The sequence below is a fragment of the Gracilinanus agilis genome, chromosome 1, assembly GCF_016433145.1.
Source record: "Gracilinanus agilis isolate LMUSP501 chromosome 1, AgileGrace, whole genome shotgun sequence".
NCBI lineage: Eukaryota > Metazoa > Chordata > Mammalia > Didelphimorphia > Didelphidae > Gracilinanus > Gracilinanus agilis.
In genome coordinates this window covers 646,707,062-646,730,428 of record NC_058130.1, presented here as the reverse complement: position 1 = coordinate 646,730,428, position 23,367 = coordinate 646,707,062, and the positions used below count along the sequence as shown (strand labels likewise).

General features: G+C 33.6%; 1 protein-coding gene across 1 annotated transcript in view; it reads right to left on the bottom strand.

Annotated features, from left to right (window-relative positions):
• The window catches only part of ZFPM2 (zinc finger protein, FOG family member 2), a 496,557-nt gene extending 474,018 nt beyond the window's left edge, over positions 1-22,539 (bottom strand). Inside the window, exons 1-3 of the mRNA XM_044684050.1 lie at positions 22,401-22,539; positions 20,718-20,783; positions 5,188-5,366 (exon numbers count right to left, since the gene is read on the bottom strand). Coding sequence (XP_044539985.1) covers positions 5,188-5,366; positions 20,718-20,783; positions 22,401-22,539 — 384 coding nt within the window. The remainder of the gene's footprint in view (positions 1-5,187; positions 5,367-20,717; positions 20,784-22,400) is intronic.
• Positions 22,540-23,367: the final 828 nt, after the last annotated feature.

Here is a 23,367-nt window from a genome sequence, read left to right as displayed (position 1 = left end):
AAGCAATAATAATAATAATAACAATAATAATAATCATGATGTAAACTTTTCTATGTGGGCCATAAATCATCATTATGAATTGGTTAAGATTAATATACTGCAATAGATGCAGATGTACATCCTGTGGGTCATAGGTTCACAATTCCTCTTTGCAGAATGAATTCTGTGATGGCTTCCTTATAACATAATGATGTGCCTTGTGGGCTATCAAGGAACTAACTCTTTGTGTACCGTTATTCATATATGGTATAAATGAAACCTATTTCTTCAAAGTCTAAAGTATTAGGATTTGCCATATACTTGTCTAACACTCAGAAAAAATATATAGAAAATATCTATTACCTATACGAGCTACAACATTTAAGGGGAGATCTGAAATTATATAATTGTTCTGTTTCTGAATTTTGAGGTTCTCTTTACCCCAGTTGAAAAAGCATCTTCGATTTAATACTTACTGCCACTATTTGTAATTGCCATTGGCACCACCATTATTGATCTGGTATGCTCACTTTTCCCTCTTCTCTCCACTTTTTAACTTTTCTTCATCTATTTCCTAACTCATTAGTTCACATTTCTCTGACATAAAGCAAAAGGTAAGTCTTTTACAGGCAACAACTGACAATTAGAGTACTCTTTTTCCTAAGTGGTGGGGCAACAGAGAAATATAATATTTGGATCTTCAGCTGGTTAATTAATGTTCACTGCTAATTTTGTGGAAAATGCTTTTTTGCTACCAATAGGTGTTTAGTGGTGAGTACCACAAATGACCTTTGTGTCTACAGCAAAGTTTCTTTTCTTGTGGTATAGGAACTTAAAAATAAATTACAATCATTTAAGAACAATTGGCTTCCTTTGCAAACTTTCAGATTTTATTTTATGTACTTAAAACATTATCATTCTTAGAAAGATTTCACCTATAGGCTTTATGAGACTGACAAAAAGGATCCATGACTCAATATTTTTTAAAAACCCTCCTCTAACAATATTTCACCACATTTGTGAAAAGCTGATGTACAGATATAAGAATATTTTTCTAGTACATTTTGTTTGTTTTAAATTTTCTGGTATTTGGAATTTAAAGTCTCCAGTCATCAATTTTGTGTCCTTTACAATTCTATTGAATCTAACATGTCACTCCTTGCCATGTCCAATATTCCAAACTAAAACATCCCACCCCTCCCCCAATTTTAATATCCCTCATCCCTCATAATATTAATGTTATAATATTAATATTAATAATATTAAAAGCTCTTCATTTTGTCTTTATTGTGAGATAAAAATACAGAACATTATTGTATAGTTAAGGTGAGAGTGCGGCATAAAGTATAGTACAGTTTGGGTTTTTTTTTTGTTTTTTTTTTTTTGCTGGTGTGCCAATATCCTTGCTGAGAATGTGTGATGCTTTATCTGCCTTTTCAGCTATGACACTTGGAGATCATGTCTTCAGAGAACAGTCTACAATGATGCCTAGGTCACATTTCTGGGTAATTACTGATGACCTCAAGTCCATTATCCTAAATGGAGTTTGGATTATTGTTCCCTAAAACGATGACATTTAGGTTACCAGTAATGAAGCTCATCTTCCACTTTTCTGCCTACTTACCCAGTTTCATAACACCTCTCTGCAGTTTATCCTGAATTCCAGGTGAAGAGCTTAGTCCCTCATAAACATCAAGATGTATTTGTACTCTTCTCTCTTATATCTCAGATAAATTATAATTCTACCATGAACCTTCATGGGTAAATCCCTCTCCCAAACTCCCTCCTGCTTTTCACCTTCAATTTATGTGTTTTCTTTCCCCATTAAATGAAGCTAATAATTCTTGCACTGTCAAATTCACAGAGTTGTGAAAAATCAAAAGATAAAAACTTCCCTTTATCTGGAAAATGGAGCTAATAATAGTTGCACTGCCAAATTCACAGGGTTACGAAAGTTGTAACTTTTTTTTCCATTTTTTTTCCATTTTCAGATAAAAAGAAGCTTTTAAAATCTTTGGTTGATCTGATATTGAATCTTGTTCATGCTAGGGACTTATTTTCCAATTCTCAATTCCCTTTCAATGTAAGCCATGTTTCATAATGACTGGCATACACCGTGATATTGTCACTTTTTCAGAAGATACAAAGCTGGGTGAGAGGGCTAATGCACTAGATGATAGTTAAGATTCAAAAAGACCTGGTAATCTTAGTGAATATTAGGCAATATGAGTCAACAGTATGAATTTCTGCTTTTCATTGGTGGTCTAGATGCTGTGTTGGAGAAGAAAAAAATTAAGTATGGTTTAGACCCAGAAGACTTGAAATTTATTTTGAATTTTAAAAGAAGTGACTTTCTAACATGATGTAATACAGAAAAAATCCAGAAAAAATGTGCAACTCTCACCTCTCAATCTACAAGTTATGTAAAATATTCCTTTTTTTTAAATGAATAATTACAATTGAATAATATGATTTCTTTTTAAAATAATTATTTACTCAGCTTTATTTATTACAGCTTAAAATTGAGTTAAGAATTTGATGTAGCTGGTATTTTAAAAATATTACTGAAGATTTAAAAATTCACCAAATTTAATAAACTCCGATGAAGGATGATGAATTTCCTGGGTGGCAAGATATCTAGAGAGCAAATATTTCCTCATCATTAATGTTCTCTTTCTCTTCCTCTGAATTTTTCACTCAAGCATAAATTAAAATATATCCAAAGCTCCAACATTCTACTTTGGAATTTACTTATTGTCAAATTATGGAACTATGGAAATTGGATTTTTTGTTATATAACTTTTCTTCTTATATATCAGTGGTTCCCAAACTTTTTTGGCCTGCTGCCCCCTTTCCAGAAAAATATTACTTAGCCCCCTGGAAATTAATTTTTTAAATTTTAATAGCAATTAATAGGAAAGATAAATGCACCTGTGGCCATCACCACCTCCCTGGATCGCTGCAGCACCCACTAGGGGACAGTGGCACCTACTTTGGGAATCACTGTTATATATGAACAATCTTTAAGTAGTCACAAGCAAGATCAAATATTCTTTCTACCATACTTTAGAAAAGTGTCTTGAATTAACTGTCCCACCCAACTGTAATGCTTTCATCCAAAATACTACTATAAAGCTCATAAAAATAATTTTAGCTTACCTCTGATTCTCTAGTCCCTCCCAAAGTTTTTCATATTCTTCCAAATATCACCTTAGAATACCTACTGGCACCTGAAGATTAGTATTTATTTGTAAAACAAAGTCATCTCCCAGGCCTATCAAAGGACTTGTATATGCAAAAATATTTATAAAAAGTTCTTTTTCTGGTGGCAAAGAATCACAAACCCAAGTTGTCCATTATGTAGAAAATGGCTGAACATAATATTATACAAATATAATGGAAGATTATTTTGCTGTAAAAATGTTAAAAACACAGTTGCGAAGAAACCTAGTATGAACTGATGCAGAGTGAAATCAGAAGAAGGAGAACAATTTATACAATAACAACTTATAAAAATTTATACAATAACAACTTATAAAAATTTATACAATAACAACATTATAAAAATGAAGAATTTTTATATTCTTAAGAAGTCTGGTCAGTGCAATGATTGATCATAATTCCAGAGGGGTGAGACATGCCAATATTTTGTGGTTGAATTTGTTTTGCTTGACTATTTAATTCAAGACTATAGCATTGAATTAAAAACAAATAAAATAAATCCCTTCATAAAAATATATTTCTATCTCTTTAGTACAAAAGATGCTTTAGTAAGATATAAGATTTACAACAGGGTCCTAATAGTTAAAAAAGAAAATGTATTTATGCTTAGAACATCAGGATCCATGGTAAGAAAAATGAGCGATGCCTTTTTAAACCCTGACCTTCCATGCCCCCTTACTCAGATACTTGGGCCAAAGACCTCATTCTACTACATGCCAACTGAGAAGTGTTCACCAAGGTACAATCAAGAAATACATGGCAAAGTTCCCAAATCATCATACTTTTGGTGGGGCTAGATGAGAGTATATTCATTTAAGTGGCTGTTTCTCTCTTACATGCCATTTATGTGGGCATAGGTAGGGAACAGTCAGGGATCTTCTCATCACATTTCTAGGACTTCTATTACAGATATTTTATGTATATTAATGTATGTATATGTATGATGTATATGTATATTATGTGTATATATAATGTACTATACATTAAATATATATAAATATATTTATGCATAAAATACCTGTATATACATAGCATAAACACTATATTTGTACATATATACATACATGTATACTTATGTACATATACATGTATAATAATACTATATATTAAAAGAGACTTTAAAACTTCATAAATCAATGATGGAGTATCCAAGAAAATTTCCTTTCCTATACCTTAAATGGACTATAGCATTCTGAAAAGTTGAATCAATATTCATGATTTGGGTCAAATTTGCCCAGGAAATTCATCAACAAATCAAAAAACTTTCTCTGCTTGAGAAGTTTATGAAATAAATAAAACATACCCATATTCTCTCTCTCACATGCGTGTACACACACACACACACACACACACACACAATAATTCCTGGGAAATAGCTGTGAAAAAAATCTAATCTAAGCTACACTAGAGTGTTAAATTGAGCAGAAATTAGATAAAAGGTTAAAGCACCACTTGAAAAAAAAAGCAAATGAACAGGGACTGAGAGTGGTAGATGTAATGGTGGTAGGGGACAGACATAGACCTAATGTACCTCTAGGACCAATTTAGACAATGAAAGTAAAATCTACAATTATGCAAGGCACCGCTTTTCTCTGGTCACTGATTATCTACAAAATAGAATCAAGTGTTGCTATTTAATGTCAATTCCCTGAAACATCAATTTTCCAAAAATGAGTTCAGCTAGAGGAGAAATCCTGGACTTACTGTAGTTATTTTGCTACTTTAATCTGGAAATCAATTTCAAAGTGCTTCTTAGAACAACATAATGTTTGACTATTAACATTTTCTAATTCTTTCCCCAAAGTAAAACCTATTATTAATTTTAGAAATCCTTCCGATCTCAGTATTTATTTGTGAAACTTTTTTTTTTGGTAGAAAACCAATTGACTAGATTTATGCTTCACTTTTTTAGTGTTCTTTTTACATCCTAAACTCTATAAAATATGTCTGAGCTAATGGGCTCTCAAAGACTGTACTTCATCCAACCATCACGCTACATTGATTACCTTTATTACAAAAGTATTCCACTTCTTCACAGCTCAGATTTTCAGGCCCAAATTCTGTGGAAAAGCTTTCCTCCAATGGAAAGTCTCCTTTAAGGATGATGTCATTTCCCTCAGATAGACACTCTTCCTCTTCATCATCGACAGCATCTTCAAGGGGCCCTTGAAAAAGAATCAGGGACACTGTACCAACAATATCCAACAGAAGATAGTGAAATACAAGACTTATAAGCAAAGATGCTGAGAAGAATGCATCCTTCTCCTGATGGTTCCACATATGGGAACCAGAGGAAGAAATACCACATGAATCTTTTAAAAAGGAAATGTTTACCTATGAAGAGAACTAAGTTGAAGTTAAAAAGTCTGAAATTACCATATAGACAGCCATCTTCATCAAGTTCCCCCTCCCATATCCAAGTCTTAATTTTTAGTTATCTCCTGAAGAGCAAAACCTGTGTGCAATTTATGTTCATTTGTTAAAATTAACTGTCTGGTAAAGCGTACAAGTCTCTTTTACACAGTTGTACAATTTTACCTGAGATTTTAATAAAGATTTAAAGTAATTGAATGCATTTTAATTGAACTGAGATTTTAATAAAGTCTATACTTTAAAAAATCCATCTTAAGAGTGGATGCTGAGAAAAGATTTCATTATGCATGTTTGAGGCTCGAAGAAAAATTACATATTTCTCTCCCTGATGAAAGCATAACCCCATTCATAATTAATTGAATTTTTTCTGAAATGAAAAGTAGTTTTCTAATGAAAAAATGTAATTTGTATTTATGTGATAGTTTTTCAGGAATAAAAATACAACTCCTATACACTGAATAACAGCGAGGTGCATGACATTAATGGCCCTATTCTACTGAATAGGGAGGGAGGGGTATAGTTGTTAAGATGGCCCTGAAGTGGACTATACGGGAATATGAGATTTTTTGTGAATTTCTGACTGCCTCTAACGAATCGGGCAAAATCTTCTATGTAGACTTCAGCGTTTCATACTAGAGAAACGTGTATTATATCCACAGAACCCAATTAGAATAATTTGCACTGATTGTTTTTCTTCCTGGCAGTCTTGTAGAGAGGCTTCATATTGAAAGAAAGGCTTGGAAAGTCTCTCTTTGAAACTAACCTGAGTTATTATGAATACTGTAAGATAGTTGAGTTAAGGAACATTTATTAAACTCTTACTGTGTACCATAGATACTGCTAACTGCTAGAGATATAAAGAAATATTTAAGAGAAAAAGTAAAGCAAAACAAAAAAACAAACAAATAGTATCTTCCCTCACAAAGCAGGCAGACAAATTTTTACAAACTGGGTATAGATATGTACAAAAGTTGGTGATCATATATAACCCATGCCCTGCCAACCTCACTAAGCTGTTTGAAGGTTCAAATTATAATATATAGGAATATATTCTGTATATTGCAAATATACAAATATCATCATCAGTGCTGTGGCTATTACTAGATTCATGCAAAAATTATAATATCAATTGCAAAAGATTGAATTATAGCATCACAACATAGGTATTAAGAGTTTTCCCTTATTTAAATTCAAAATACATAAGGACATTTTTAGTGGAAATAATTTCCCATCTTTATAGGATCTATGTAAAGGTAGGTCTGAGATTTAACCGAAATCAGAGGGACATAATAAATCTAGATTCTATTTTCCTCCAATTTAATCATGCATGATTTTTAAGAGGCTCACTTTTTTTCTGCATAAATAAATTTAAATTCCTCAATTTATAAAGTCTTACTCTTTTTTTACTTTACAAAAATTCTTCAAACAATGAAATATGGCTAGAAAATAAAGCTTGAATTCAATATATATATATATATATACACATATATATAATGATGAGAGCATTTGTATTTGCTTATATGAATTTAAACTTTCCCATTTTAACTATACATCTGCCTGGTGAAAAAATGAGATAACATTTCATTCATCATTCTGCCCACCTTCAAAGTTAGTTAAAAAGAAAATATGCATGTAATAAAAACTATTATATGGTTAGTATCTATATTCTCAAAATAATACCTAAATAAATAACTCTGTACAGTTTTTTTCTTAAAAAAAAGACAGAAAATGGCTCATCTTCATATTCACTGAAAATGTCTTTCCATTCAAGATATATTGAAAACTAGATTTCTATAGATCTCATGTGCAGGAAAATATTGAATTGTCTATGCGGGATTGTGTAAAATAACACAGAGCTAAAATCCAGACTTGGAGCAGAAAGGATTATAGAAACTTTCTATTCCAACTACTTCATCTTACAATGGGCAGCTAGGTGGTCAGTGCTGGGCCTGGAGTCAGGAGGATCTGAGTTCAAATGCAGCCTCAAATATTAGCTGTGTGACCTTATAGAAATCACTTAATCTTTTTTGTCTCAGTTTTCTCCTCTGAAAAGTGAGCAGGAGAAGGAAATGGCAAAGCATTCATATGTTTGCATTTGTCAATAAAATCCCAAATGGATCACAAAGAGTCAGACATGACTGAAAAATGACTCTACAACAATAATACTACCTTCTAAATGAGGAAAATGAGGTCTAGTGACTTGCCCCAGGTTACAATGAAATAAGAAAATAAGAATAAAATCTAGAAAAAATCTAGTCTGATTCAAATACATTTTAAGACAGTTTATTTTTTGACTTTTAAAAATAGTTTAAAAATTACTTTCATGCCCATATATCAAAAATTTTAATTAATTTTATTTAAATTAATTAAACTTTAAATTTAAAATTAAAGAATATATAACAATGTCTATATCAAACTGATTTTTATTTATTTAAATTTATATTGTTTAATTTCAATATCACAATAAAATGTGCTATGCTACTACTTAAGTATGTATAGCTTCAAAAAATGTATTTTCCTGATATAAAATCTTGCTAGTGGGTATTTGACATATGATTTATACCTATAGAATTTCTAGGAGGAAGAAAATGAAATCTGATTATATATTAGAGCAAATATGTCATGGATAACTCTTTCTCTTTTTTTCCAGAACAAATGTTTAACTTTTTAAAAGGATTTGTATAGTTTTATTACCAAATGAATCATTAGCAGTAGTTGCATATATCTGACTACTAGAGGGTTGAACTAACTAGTCAAAATGTATGACAATCTTAGATCAACAACAACAAAAAAAGTCCAAATGCAATCACACCCATCCTTGTCAGGTAATATAGGGAAGAAAATCCACTTATTTTCTGATAAGCACAATTGCTTAATTTCCCCAAAACACTAAATCTGGAACACTTGTTACTTAAAAAGACACGGATAATTTTTCCAACATTTTTAAAAAAAAATTCCTTAAAGGATCTCTGAGAGGAGCCTAAATGTCTTGGGGAAAGGAGTTATATAAAAAAATTAAAACTTTCTGACTCTTGGCAACATTATTAAAAATATTTTTTCAATGTTTCATCAAATTGCTTCAGTTGTGCAATGGACTTCAACATACTTTAAAATTGAGAGCCTCTGCAAATTAATCAGTAAGTTAAAAGTACAGGAAAAAAAGAAAATTGGTACATTCATCAAGTCTAGAATATTTAACAATAGCTTGGCATTCCAACAGAACAGAAGCATAAGCAATCTTTCTGACCTGGGTTCAAATCCCTACTTTTCAACCTCCAATTTGTGGCCGATCATTAACTTTCCCTAAGCCTGAATTTTATCATCTCTAAAGTGAGAGAGGTAGGCTATACAGATTGTCAGGTCTTTCGTCCAGCTCTAGATCTGTCATTTTAATTTGTACTATTCTAGACCCAAATCAATTGATTAAAGAAACCTCATTGTATGTGTCATGCTATTCTATTAATACCTGATAGCATCTGCAACACTTGTATACCTGAAATTCAGTACAATTCACTTAAAAATGCTTTTCAGAAACTAATATATGCTGGAGATGAAAAATATTTATAAAAATAATTCTGCAAGCACATTTGAGTTACTTTTTAAAAATTAAACACTTAAGTAGAGTAAAAAAAATCACTATAAACAGCTTCAAATTTTTCACTTTTCATTCTGATTTTCCGTGCTTCTTTTAGAAAACAAGCTCTAAGTAGTAATCTAAATAAATGAAACACAAGAGTTCTTTTCCTTGCATTTTAAGAAGAAACAATAAAGAGCATTTTCTGAATTTATAGGTGAATTTGAATTAGTTCCCAAAGCCAGTGTCCGTTTTTAAATAATTCACTGCTAAATGTGAATTTACTAACCATTTCTCTATTCATTATCAAACTGGTCTCTAGGAAACCACTTCTCTTAAACAGGACATCTACAATTTAAAGATCACATCTCACGCTATTGGTATATATTGAATTTTCCCTTAACAAGAAAATCGAACGGATTGTTCAGAGACATAAACTAACTTTTGGAAGAGTGAAAGAACCACTTGAAGCACACGTACAATTAACAGCGTCAATGAAGGAGGGAATGAAGTAAGGAAACTACTGTCTATGGGCTAGTGGGCACAGAAGTCCATTTCAGAAAATCACCACACATAATTTGATACAAATAATAATATCCACTCAGAGGAGGATCACAACTGAGCTCCATGTGCCTTCATGGAGAAAATTAGTTCTGATTGAGGCCACTTGGCAGACGAGTGTGAGGAAATCTGAATTGTTGTTACTCCACTGCTCCAGATTCATAGATATTTACACACTCTCGCTGGAATTAATAATCTCAATAAGTTTGAAAAAAATCAGGGACTACTACATTTAAAAATGCAAACTGATTGTTAGGACTATTTCTGCAACTACGTGCATATAATAAATATATAATATGGTATCACATTTGTATACAATTTATATGTATGTACAGGTATATATTATATGAAAGTACTATATTATATATGTTTGTATGCATATATATGGAGAGAGTCAGAGAGAGAGAGAGAGAGAAAGAAAGAGAAAGAGAGAGAGATAAAGAGAGAGAGAACGAGTTCTCACATACATTAGGTGGGTCCTATATTTGCAGCAAATCCAGAGAATGTAAAATGCTCTTTAGAATACAGTAATTTCTATTTTCATGAAGAAAGTAAATAAGGGATTTCTCTTTGAATTTTACATCTTGGTACATGGCACAGGATCCTGGAAGATCTCATATAACACTAATAAGAAATACTGCCCATTCCAGAGCAAAAATATTACAGGGCATAGGAAGTCTTATACAATCTGTAGGCACTTTCAATGATAAGGACCATGGCTCCTGACACTGAGAGAGAAATCTTATGATGGCAAACCTGACCTATCCAGGCATTTGCCACAGTCCTTTGTATAGAACTGACATACTACTCCATTTCTATAAGGTAAAGGCTCACACAAAGAGAAATAGCAGAATTGACATCTAGAGGTTGCTTCCTCTTATAAGTGCATGTTGGAGGGGAGGGATATTTTAAAAGAGACCTAGAATAGCCCACAATTCAGCACAGCTATAAAAAAATAAGGTAGCAGAATAAGTGTTTGGTGTGTAGGTAGGAAGATTACATTTGTGCAATATGAGGCTACCTAGAAAACAGAGAGAGAATCTTCAGGGAAAAAATGATTTAATAAATAAATAAAAATTAAACAAAGGGTACTAACAAAGGTAAAAAGAAAAGGACAAATAGTTCATGAGTGAGCAGTTGGTAATAATTTAAGGGAAATTATAATTATTAATATCAATTTTTAAAAATATAGCACATTAAATGTTATGCAGAATAAATGAAAATAAAATGTTTTCAAATTATGTTGAGGATAAGGTTATATTCTCCTGTTTGGGTGACTTTGCATTTCATCATTAAAAGGGTGTGTATGCAGAAGAGGTTTCTTTCAAATTAAAGGAGGAGGGGGAATTTATGAGTCAATAATAGATGGAGAACACTGTGAAAATGTAATTTGGGTCATTCTAGTTACATTGAATTTGAAAGTTTTTATATAAATAAATACTGCCAAGATTAGAAGAAAAAGCATACAATTTGGGGGAAAATATAGACAGCGCCGCATATAGATGTGAAATTTGTAAAAATAAGAGCCTTCCCAAATTGATAAAATGATTAAAGATATGAACAGATAATTTTAGATAAAGAAATCATCACTGCTGCCTAAAGAAATGCAAACCAAAACAGTTCTAAGACATCATCTCACACCCACTAGCCTGGCTAACTTGACAAATGTTGGAGGAGATGAGGAAAAACGGGCACACAAATATACTGTTGGTAGAGCTGTGAACTAATCCAGCCATTATGGAGAGTAATTTGGAATTACACCCAAAGAGTTATAAAACTATATACCTGTTTCCCAAGGAGATTAGGAGAGGGGGGGAAAGAACCCATATGTTCCAAAATATTTATAATAGGTCTTTGTGATGGCAAAGAACTGGAAACTGAGGAATGCCCATCAGTTGGAGAATGGATAAACAAACTGTGACATATGATTTTTGATGGAATACTTCTGCATTATAAGAAAATGATGAACAAACAGATTTCTTTTTAAAAACCTGGAAAGAACTATTCAAGATAATGAATAGTGAAATGAGTTGAGCCAGGAGAACAGAATACGCAGGCACAGAACTAATACTAAAAAAACAAACTGAGAATTTGAGAAACCTCAAGAAGGTGAACAGAAAGATAAAATATGAAAGACTTAATTTATCTTAACATGTTGGCCTCCGTGACAATAGCCTATGTGATGTGCAGAGGGTAGGGAGCAACTGGACACTAGTGGATGGGATCTATTATGTAGATATAAAGAAGAAAAGTAAGCTAAAATAGAAATGTGTGATTTCATTTGTGCAATATCTTCTCTTTCATTATATATGAAAATGCTTGTTTTGTTTGGATTTGTAAACATTCGGAATAATAAAAAATTAACAAAATTAACAAAAAAGAAATGTCATTAAAACTTTATTCAATATTCTTGAAAAATAAAGAAACAAAGTATGAGGGGGTCATGGATGGAGGAGAGGAACTCATCTAAAAACAATAATAAGTTCAAATCACTTCAGAGTATTCAAGGAGGAAAATGAAATGCTGTAGGTGACCATCATTTTAATAAGTAATATGCCATGCCAGGTGTGAAGAGAAGGAAATTGCACAGCTCTATAGGCCTTCTTGAGCTCAAATCTGGCCCCACTTACTAGCTATGTGATCCTGAGAAAGTCATTTAACCCTGTTTACCTCAATTTCTTCATCTTCAAAATGAGTTAGAGAAGAAAATGGTGAAAACCCCAAATGTGGCCAATTAAGAATCATAAAGAATTGAAAAAAACAACTTGAACGACTAAGACAACAAAGCCCTAAGAACATGGATATAGAGCTTTGAAACCATACAAATAGAGATTTGACCTTCCTGTACTCTAAAGATGCACTTGTTTTTTTTTTTTCTTATGTTAGCTTTTTTGTATTTAAGACAAAACATCCTCCCTGTGATGAGCAACTGTAGAGAGAAATCTATACCTTCTCCATCTCGATTTTCTCCAGAATTCTAGGAACTACACAAGATTAACAACACTTCCCTTGGACTGCTTTTCAGACTCAGTTTTTTTATCTATAAAAGAAAGATGATAATAATACTTCCCTTGGACAAGTCATACCTTTCAGACTCAGTTTCTTCATCTATAAAAGATAACACTTCTCTCACAAAGCTGTTGTAAGGGTTAAATAAGATAAGATAGGAAAGTATTTTGGAAACCTTCAACCACTATACAGGTTGTCCCAAATGCACTGTGACTTTCAGGACATGCTGCATTATGGGATACTTGTTTTTATTATTGTTGAACCTTTTTTTAAAAGTCTCACTAAAATTGCATCAACATGCAATCTGGGAAAAATATTTTAAAAAGATATCACTAATATAGCAAAGAGCACTGATAGAAATTTCTAATGCATTTTTCCACTAACTCTTGTCCTGTTTAGTTTCAGTGTTTCTCAGTTTACATTAATTCAGTACGTTTTACATCTGATACCATTGTAATGTGGTTTGTCACTAATAATGATAGTATTTCTACAAGGCTTCATTTACAAAGTAATTTTTCTCACAACACCCTTGTGAGGTAAGAAGTACATGTAATCTTGTCAATTAAAAACTGTGATTTACAAATTTTAATTAAATTAGGCATCTGGGTGGTTCAATAGATAGAGCACTGGGTAGGGAGTCAAGAAGGTCTGAGTTCCTATCTGACCTCAATCAGTAGCTGTGTGTCCATGAGAAAATCACTTAACCAACACTGGCTTCAGTTATTTGTAAAATAGGGATCTATTTAATAGCACCTACCTATTACCCCTCACTCAGTTGTTGTGAGGATCAAATGAGATAATATTTTTAAAGTACTTAACACGGAGCCTGGCATATGCTAGGTAAATGCTAATTAAAATTATCTTCATCATCAGTATTATTAACTTTGCCATGAGCGCATATTTATTAACTGTCTTAAACCTCACTTAAATTTTTGCCTCCATGTCTCCTATTCTTCCCACTAAAATGCATAGCCCGGTACTCTAGGTCTTTTTCCATTTTCATCCAGTAAGTAAAAGGAAAAATAATTCTTGCTGATGAAGAAAACCTCTCAAAATCCAATGAAATTAGGAAAAAAACAGCAAAGAGGGCTACTCCAAGTTGCTTTTACCTTCATCTTTTTTTTTTTGCAACTTTGCTTTCTGCTCCCCAATGGTAAAATCTCTACAAAAGTGGGCCAAAATGGGTCAAATATTCTGTGCATTTGGGACAGTTAAGAAATTTTATTCAGATAACTCAAAGCATTAGATATTTTACCTAAATTTTCTGGATAAAACCTGCATGATCACTGTTCATAACTGCATCTCTTATAAATGGGAAGATGTTATTTGAACACACACAAATACTAGAAGGAAAACTGCAGCAGTGAGGAGCCAATATTGTAGGGACCTTCTCAACCCATGAGTCTGCAATCTGCTAGTAAATGAGTCCTTTGGACTCTGTTAAAGGCAGTAGTGTCAAACTCAAATAGAAAGGGAGGGAGAGGATCACTAAATCATACACAAGGATCTCCAAAGGTCACATATTGACACTTTTAAAATGTAAATCAATAGTTATTGTATTTTCTTTATTTTGTGAAATATTTGCCAACTTAATCTGATTCAGCTTTACCAGGGAATGTTGTGGGCTATGTAGTCTGTGGGCTGTGTTTGACATCTTTGTCCAAAATTTAGAGAAATGAGGTGACTCATCCAAGATCACAGAGCTGACTCATATTGGAGATGGGATCTAAACCCAGGAGTCTTCCTGATCTTTCATTACAATTAGCTTCTATTTTGATATATAAAGATGTAATAATAGTGGTGCACATTTTGTTTGGTATACACCTATAGAGTACAGATAATACATAAAGCTTCATAGAAAATGGAATTAGAATCAAGAAATCTACATTCAATTTTTTTGCCACCACAAAGAGCATGACTATAAATATTTTTGTACAAGTCTTTTCCCCTATGATCTCTTTGGGGTATAAACGCAGCAGTGGTATGGCTGGATCAAAGGACAGGCAGTCTTTTAAAGCCCTTTGGGCATAGTTTCAAATTGCCATCCAGAATGGTTGGATCAATTCACAACTCCACCAGCAATGCATTAGTGCCCCAATTTTGCCACATCCCCTCCAACATTCATTACTCTCCCTTGTTGTTATTTTAGCAAATCTGCTAGGTGTGAGGTGGTACCTCAGAGTTCTTTTGGTTTGCATTTCTCTAATTTTAAGAGATTTAGCAGAACAAGTTCTTCCACTTCAGGAAGTAAATTTTTGGGTCTCCATTTCATCATCTTCAAAAAGAGGTGGCCACACTCAATGACCTTTATGGTCCATTTTGGCTTAAATCCTATGGCTAGTGGCAGAATACTATTCTTTACACACAAGAATGAATGAATATTTATTAAGTATTGGCTTCTTTGCAGGTGGGTAGCTAAATGGGGTGGTGGAGAGTGGCCTGGAGTCAATAAGATTTGTCTTGTCTTCTTTTTCAATACAACCAATGTAGAAATATGATCATATGTGTCAAGCCTAGACCAAATTGCTTGCTCTTTAGAGAAAGTGTAGAGAAGGGAGGAATAAAGAGAATTTGGAACTTGAATTTTTAGAAAATGAATCCTGATTTTTTTACATGCAATTAGGAAAAAATAGGATGTATTAATATAAAAAAGACTCCTCTTCCTCAGTTCAAATTTGGCCTCAGCCACTCACTAGCTTGGTGATCCTGGATTACTCAGAACCACATTGCTTTACTTTCCACATCTGTAAAATTATCTGAATAAGAAAATGGTAAGTCACTCCAGGATCTTTACCAGGAGAACCCCAAATAGGGTCGTGAAGAGTCAGTTTCAACTAAAAATGACTGATCAACAAACGTAGTTTCAAATCTGGCAAGACCCACAAGTGAGACAGTCCCTATCCTTAAAAATGTGTTTATATTCTAATTCAATGAAAAAAACATATAGCTAAAGAACAAAGTATCTGGGACATCATAGGGATCAATTGATATGCCCCTTCAAATTAAGTACGAAAAATCCTACTGAGTACCAAGGTCAGTGGATATCAGAGTTATAAAGACAAAATAAACAAAAAACAAAAGAAACCAAGTAACTGTCATCAAAGACCTTCCATTATAATTAGAGAAAAAACATACACAAACATAGTTATGGGTAAATCACACATCAGGATATATACATATTAATGTGTAATAAATTTTTCAAACTCCTTTGACAGAATAAAAATTACCAAAATGAGATCTTTCATTTCTTAGAAAATCATCTGATTTTTAGAACTCGAAACAATCTAATTTGCTTCTCCACTCTTCAAATAGCAATTTAAGTCAGTAAGTATTTTATTAAGTACCTCCTATGTGCCAGACACTGTGCTAAGCCTAGGGAGCAATGTCATATTACTTTTTAAATTTGAGGAAAGTGAATGAGTTTCTTATTTAATCTCCCTTTCTGCTTGAGATCCTAAAATGAGGCCCTCTGATGCACTAGGAAAATATCAGAAAAAATTAATGTGAAAGACTTAACTGTGAAAACATTAAAATGAGGAGTTTTTATCCCATAAATAGGCTTTAGTTTTTTAAAACATGTATTAATATTTATTTTTTAGAAAAGTTAACATGGTTACATAATTCATGCTCTTACTTTCCCCTTCACCCCCCCCCCAGGTCTCCCCCATGGCTGATGCATATTTTCACTGGTTTTAACATGTGTCATTGATCAAGACCTATTTCCAAATTTTGTTGATAGTTGCTTTGGTGTGGTAGTTTCGAGTCTACATCCCCAATCATGTCCGCCTCAACCCATGTGTTCAAACAGTTGTTTTTCTTCTAAAATGAGGAGATTTGGAGTGAATGCTCTTTGAAAGTGCACACATGCTCATTTTTATTGGAAAGAAAAATAAAATAATTAGTAAAAGAAGCTGAATTATATAATAGCCACTCTGTATCATAATTAGAACCAATGGCCCCCCAAAGTTTTCTTCTTTGTTTTTTGTCTTTAGAAATTAATAGGTTTGGACGGTTTTTATTTGTTTCTTGTTTGGGGTTTTTTTCATTGTCCTTTCATTAGGGATTTTCAACAGCTTCCTTCAGATGCTTTCTTAGAGACCACCATTACCCATAGGCATACCTTAAAATGCTCTGCTCTTCCTTTCTAGTACATTTGTTTCATGTTCATCCTGCAGAGTGGTTTAATGAGAAGGGACAGGGAAGAAGGGTGTTCTCTGGACAGTGTAAATCTGCACCAAACTAATGTAATTGAGCTTAACAGCAAGAATAAAGCCATATTTCTACAGTATAAAAAAATGCTATTTTAAAAGAGCAAGTTCTTCCTGCAGCCACTCACTTTTAACATAAGTTGCATCAGGGGATCTGGTAGGAAGGAAACATTTTTATTAATTTTTCCCTTATCTGCAAGAAGAATGTTGATTTTTTCATTTATGTTCCTTGCCTGCAGGTAGCAGACCAGAGAATCATATAGTAGAAATTTTTCCTTTTGATTAATTTCTTTCCATGTGTTACGTTATTTCTTATATATAATTGATTTTGGGCTTTGCTCGTAGCTGTACATCTTTTTTATATCTGCACCTACTGCTGTCCTTCAATCAAGAAAGTTGAAGGAAATTACCTGAATTTTGTTAAGTTTATTAAAAAGAGCTCTGTGAATATTTAAATTGAGTTTTGAAATGCTAATGCAAGGAAGATATTAGAGAATTTTAATGGTGGGTTCAAGTTGACCCACATGCTATTATGAAAGGGGTCAAATTTTATTTAAATTGTTTCTTTACAGTTAAAAAAATGAACTCTTTGATTTCGTAAAAGTGGATTAATATTCTTTGCTATTAGGGCCTTTGCTACTTTGGCATAAGCTTAGTTTGTATTTCAACTCTATTTCAAACATTTTAAAAGTTTTAGCTTTTAACTCTAATGTTCTTTTCTCTTGGTAAATTAGAAGAGACCTCAGTGGTATAGTTGAACTTGAAGCCCACAAACTGGGTTCAAATCCAATATCTGCCACTTATTTGCAACTTGTATATACAGTATCCCTGGGTAAATCACTTTATTTCTTTGAATTTCAATTATTCATCTGTGAAAAAAGGAAAATGATACACTACTTGCTTATTAAAACTGATTTGAAAAGTCCTATGTTTATCCTAAAGTATGCAATGAATTTGATCTATTAATCAAGGAAACAAGTGAATAATTGCATTAGTCATCACGTACAGAATTTTAAAGATAGAAAATAATCTTAACACATAAAGAGAATTTATCTTTGCACATATCCATTGCCTAGAACAACACCTAGACACATAATAAGTACTTAATAAATGTATGTTGATCAATTTGATTGACTTTGTTTTTTATCATGAAAAATACATTTCCATATTGTTTATTTTTCTAAGAGAGTAATCTTATAAAACCAAAACATAAACACAAATAACTGCAAAATTGCATGCTTTCATCTACATTCCAGTTCCAATAGTTTTTCTTCTGGAGATGGATAGCATTCTTTGTCCTGAGGCCCTCAGAAATGTCCTGAATCTTTGGATTGCTGAAAGTAGCTACGAGTTTTTAAAAGATGAGGAAATGAAAGCAGATACTTTAATATCTCCCATATCATCCAACCATTAACTAATGCCAAGTACACTTGCATTCCAAAAAGTCGGTGGCAGAATTGTCCCTATATTTAAAAATGATTTTAAAGCTATTATATCATTTTATTAAATATATTTAAAAGCTATTTAAAGTTATTTTATTGGATTGATCTTAGCAACTTAATTTCCAAGTGATAAAATATTTTGTTTTGGTAAAGTAAGCAATTGAATACATAGATTTTTCTTGAACAAAAACTTAGCACCAAAACATTTTTAGTAAAGAAACTATAAGAGGTCAAAAGTAAGAATGGTAACAAAAATATTTATTATTATAATAAATGAAAAGAAGGAAACATTTGATCAAATTGCCTACAAAGGCAAAAAATTTATATTTTAATCAACAAATGAAATGATGTTAGAGGGAATTTGGACTAAGAATTCCTCCTATATATTGTAGTCCTAAAATGTCTTGGCCTTTCCATTATCTACCATCCAACTGGACTTTCTTGGATATATTGTTTCCTACAATTAGAGTGTGAGCTCATCCAGAACAAGATACATAAAGCTTTTTCTATTTATATCTATTTCTAGCATAGGGTGCAGTATATACTAATGATGCTTATTCATTCCTTTATTCATTCATTCATTGCAGGCAAAAAGGACAATCATGGACCAAATTGCCCCAAAAGCAAGTGATACGCTCTCTTCTGTAGTGAATAGAGAATTGGGCTTGATGCTAGGAAGAACTGGGTTTGAACCCCACCTCTGACACATACTTACTATGTAATGCTAGGCAAATTTTAACTTTCAGTGCTCTAAGCAACTTTTTAAGACAATAAGTTGCAGGAAAGGTTTCAATCTCCATTGCAGAGGAAGTTCCTAACAGGGACATCCCCACAAAAAAGGGTCCAGACCCTATCCCTAATAAGTGCATTATCATAATTGGTTCATTCCATTAGAAAATTAACTCCCATAGTAGTTTTTCTGCAATGTAATCTATAGAGTCAGTCCACAGGTGGCTAGGGCAACTACAGGTCAGGAGTCTGGAAGTCTGGAGAACTCCCAGATTGGCCATTTAAACATTAAATTTAGATATGAATGCAAAATACTTATATTCTCAATATGAACAAATTATGAATTGTTTTTAATTTTTGCGAAGGCATTTTAAAATGAGTTCCACAAGAAAATCCTGTTGATTTCTATAAGATTTTTTTAATAAAAAAAAAAGTCACGAAAAGAAAAAAAAAGAGGAAAAGGACACTTTTTCAATGATACTCAAAAACAAATGGAAGGTCAATGAGGTGACAGGAAAAGAAGAATATACAGCTCCTTTGAATTTTACACATGAAAATAATTGCTTTCTTTCCACAGTAAGAATGAAAGACAATGGCTTTATATTATGAGCATTATTTTAAAACACCAGCTAAACAATGAACACTAAACAAACAGCTCTCAAGATCAACTCTGTCTAAGTGATTCCCTATCCAATCATGTAGTGATATACAAAAGTACAAAAAAATTTTTTTTAAATAAATAAAATCAAGACTCATTTCTTAACCTTATGTGAAGTAATCAAAATTTTAACATAATGCTAAGATTTAAGATCACAGATGAATGAATAGAAATGTTTGTGAGTTCCTTTCTTTAAAAAAAAAAAAAGTTTCATCTCGGGGTTTCCAATTGAGATGCTCTAAATCTGACTTCCTCACTTGTCAGAAAGCTCATCTGAAAGCTGAAATAGCCACCTACATTTGTCTGGGTAGTTCAGAAGTTTTGAGGGATGGGAAGATAAATTAGTGGGCTCATTCCTACAGATTTAACAGCCAGAATGATCCCCCAGCATCAGTGTAGGAAGACTTTTCCAATCAGAATTACAAATATATTTTGAGTGTCCAAAAGAACCGGGCTCTTTAATAGCCACTCAGTGTCCTCTTTCACACATCCCACCACCTTTGACAGATTCAAATTGGGGAGGATTGGGAAGAAAGCATCTGGGGGAGTTCGCCATCGGTTGGGACACTGTCATCTTTAGCCCAGATAAGCTACTCTCAAAAACGACATGTCTTAGCAGCACCAGCACCTTAAAGCACACAGTCAAGATGAGGGCCGCTAGAGCAATCCGTTCCACTTTTCAAAAATAGGTGTGGCCCTCCTGCTCCTGGCACGGTGCCCATTTGGCCCTTGGTTTGTGTTTGACACAGTAAATAAGGATGAATATTCTCTGGGAGCCTGTACAGTCCTGCATACATTTTCATTTACACAAGGCGGGGAGGGGTTAACCCTACACAAAACAGGCCATTGTTGTCTATCCTGCCTCTTTTCCAGAATGAAGACTTTGCAAGAATCTGCCTAATTTCACAGGTGCTTGTTCAATTTTGCAAATTTCCAGCCTGGCAAAGAGGAGGCTCTCTTACCTCTGAGAACCTGACAAGGAACTCCCGATATCGACCGTTGCAAAATGCTGACAGGATGAGGAGGGGCTGGGAGAGTGGAACAAAAAAACAAACAATAACCAAAAAAAGCACTCGCTCACCCCCCAGCCCCCTTAATTGCGAGATGCCTTGGGATACATATCAAACAGGCACTTTATAACAAGTGTTATATGTTGTCATTAAACTGCCATAAAGGCCCCTCAATTCAGTGCTTGAGGACATCTCAAGAGGCCCCAGAAAGCAGTTTCCAATAAAACATATCTTCAGAAAGACTTTTACTTTATACTAGCGCATTAAAAGCCTGTCCAAAGACACAGTAATACTCGATATGGCTATATTTTTTAAGAAGCTCACTGGCTCTCTTGAGAATTCCATGAGCAGGTAGGGTGCCAGGGATAACAAAGCAGTGCTTATCCACACTGTTCCAGCAGTCACAACCTAGGAGGAAGAATCTAAGGGCTCCCTTAAAAAGAAAATATCCTTAGCCTTTGTGGACAAAGCCCACACAGAATAAAAGCAAACACCTTTACAGTCAGAAGTTATAGGGTCAGCCAAAAGGTGGAGAACTCAAACGAATGAACTCTCCTCTTGTGGTGGACAGCTATGAAGCCTTTGTAGCCGTAAACCCTTTTCCCTGCTTCAAGAAGACATGGACCCAGTTTAAAGTTGACAATCGGTCTTTTTGCAATCATTTGTGGGAAGGAAATCGGGGCTGGTGGCTTCTTCCCTAACGAATGAGAATTAATTTCTCTCTTTAAAATATACAACTTTAAAAATTCATGTGAGTACCCATCAAAAGCAAAATCAAATATCTAACAGGTGTCTACTGTTTGAAGAACACTTTTTAAGATAGGGGTCCTTCCCTGATCAAGTCTAATGGGCACCGACACCAGACATTTAGCTATAATGGACAATGTTGTGTGATTAGTGAATTACAGAGCATATATAAAGTATTAGAATAAAATACAAAATCGTCCATCTGGCATTTAAGGCTTTTCTGAATCTGGCTCAAGTCTTCGAATATTACTCCTCTTTATACACTCTGGATTTAAGCCAAATTAGATGACTCGCTATTTTCCCAATTCAATATTGCTTTTTCTGCATATCTACATACAAGGCATCCTTCATGACTTCCTGTCTTCTCTTTTTTTTACCTTCTGTTCTAAGAATCCTCTTTCCTACAAAGATCAGCATAGATGCTTTTTCTATAAAAAAAAATCTGTATAACCTTCAGTGGTTGGTGCTCTCTTCCTCCTAACATTCTTGCTTTGTATTTATTCACCTCTGCCCATGTTGTAACCCTGCCACCATTGTATTTTTATCTCCAGGGTCTAGACTTTGTCTTAAGAATATGTTAGCTTTAATATCATATGAAGGACAAATGTATGTTATGTATAGTCCCTTAAAGATTCTCTGGGTTGTGGGAGAAATGATGAAGCTGAGGATGTGGGCATTGGATATGACTAGGAAATGTTTGTTAAATTGATATTACAGAGTGAAGCCTGAAAAGGGAAGTTATAGGGGAGAAGAGGTGTGCAAGAAATCATTACATTAAAATCTGAATAATTCTTAGCTTAATGACACATAAAATTATTTCTATTTGACTTTAATAAAGTGATTGAAATGAACAAAGAGGAACTTTTCAATTTTTTTCACTATTTTTACCTGGTCCATAATCTTTGAATTCTTGCAACATCCTATGAAGGATGCTTCCTTGCAAAGATCCCTTCCATTTTCTTGTTGATTTAGAGTTAGCATGAATATTTAAAGCATGTGTCAAACCTTTTAGTCCTTGGAAAGCCATTTGACATCAGGCTCTATGTTAAGAACTGGGGCAAGAAGAAAAAGAGAAGAGAGGAGAAAATTTAAAAGAAAATGACCCCAAGGGCATGTCCCCTGAGGAATGATTGCCAAAGACCAATGGGGCATCTTCCATCAGCACAGGGTGTCTATCACTTCTTGTTGCCACCTCATAGCCAGTCCCCTAAGGATAAAATGTGTTCACTAGTACCCTGAGACTTGCTTCCCCTATTCTGCATTTCCTTCTGTACCAGCAAAAAAGCATTTTCCACCTCCTTACCCTCAGCCAATTGTTCTAAATGAGATGTAGAGAACCTACAGTGCAAAGAGCAATACCCCCTTTGACTTCAGCTCTCCGATCTCCTAGGACACCCCTAGTTTGAGGGTATGGGAGTGGTAACCTCTACTAAATGATAAACACTCTCACATCTCATCATATCCATTATATCCTAGGACTCTGAACTCTTGTAGATTATCACCCAAATTTCACTTTGCATCTCTTACCACTAGATTCCTCATTCCCTTTCCCCTCAACCCTCCCATACCAAACTTTCATCCCACCTCCAAGTAGCCTTTCTGCCCTGCCCTCTGGAATGTCTGTTCCATAAGAAAAAAATCTAAAAAACAAACATTTCTTTTGTCTTAAATCTCGTCTTCTCCTACTCATTCCATCTACTGCTAGCTCTTTTTGAAACCTGGCTTCCCCATGATGACACAGTCTCCTGGCCAATCTTCTAGTATTGGTTACACTTCACTTATTTTCTCTAGTCTTCAGGTCAAGGCAGGGAAATTAGAATTCTCCTTGCTTTCCATTACCTCTTCCAAATTCTCC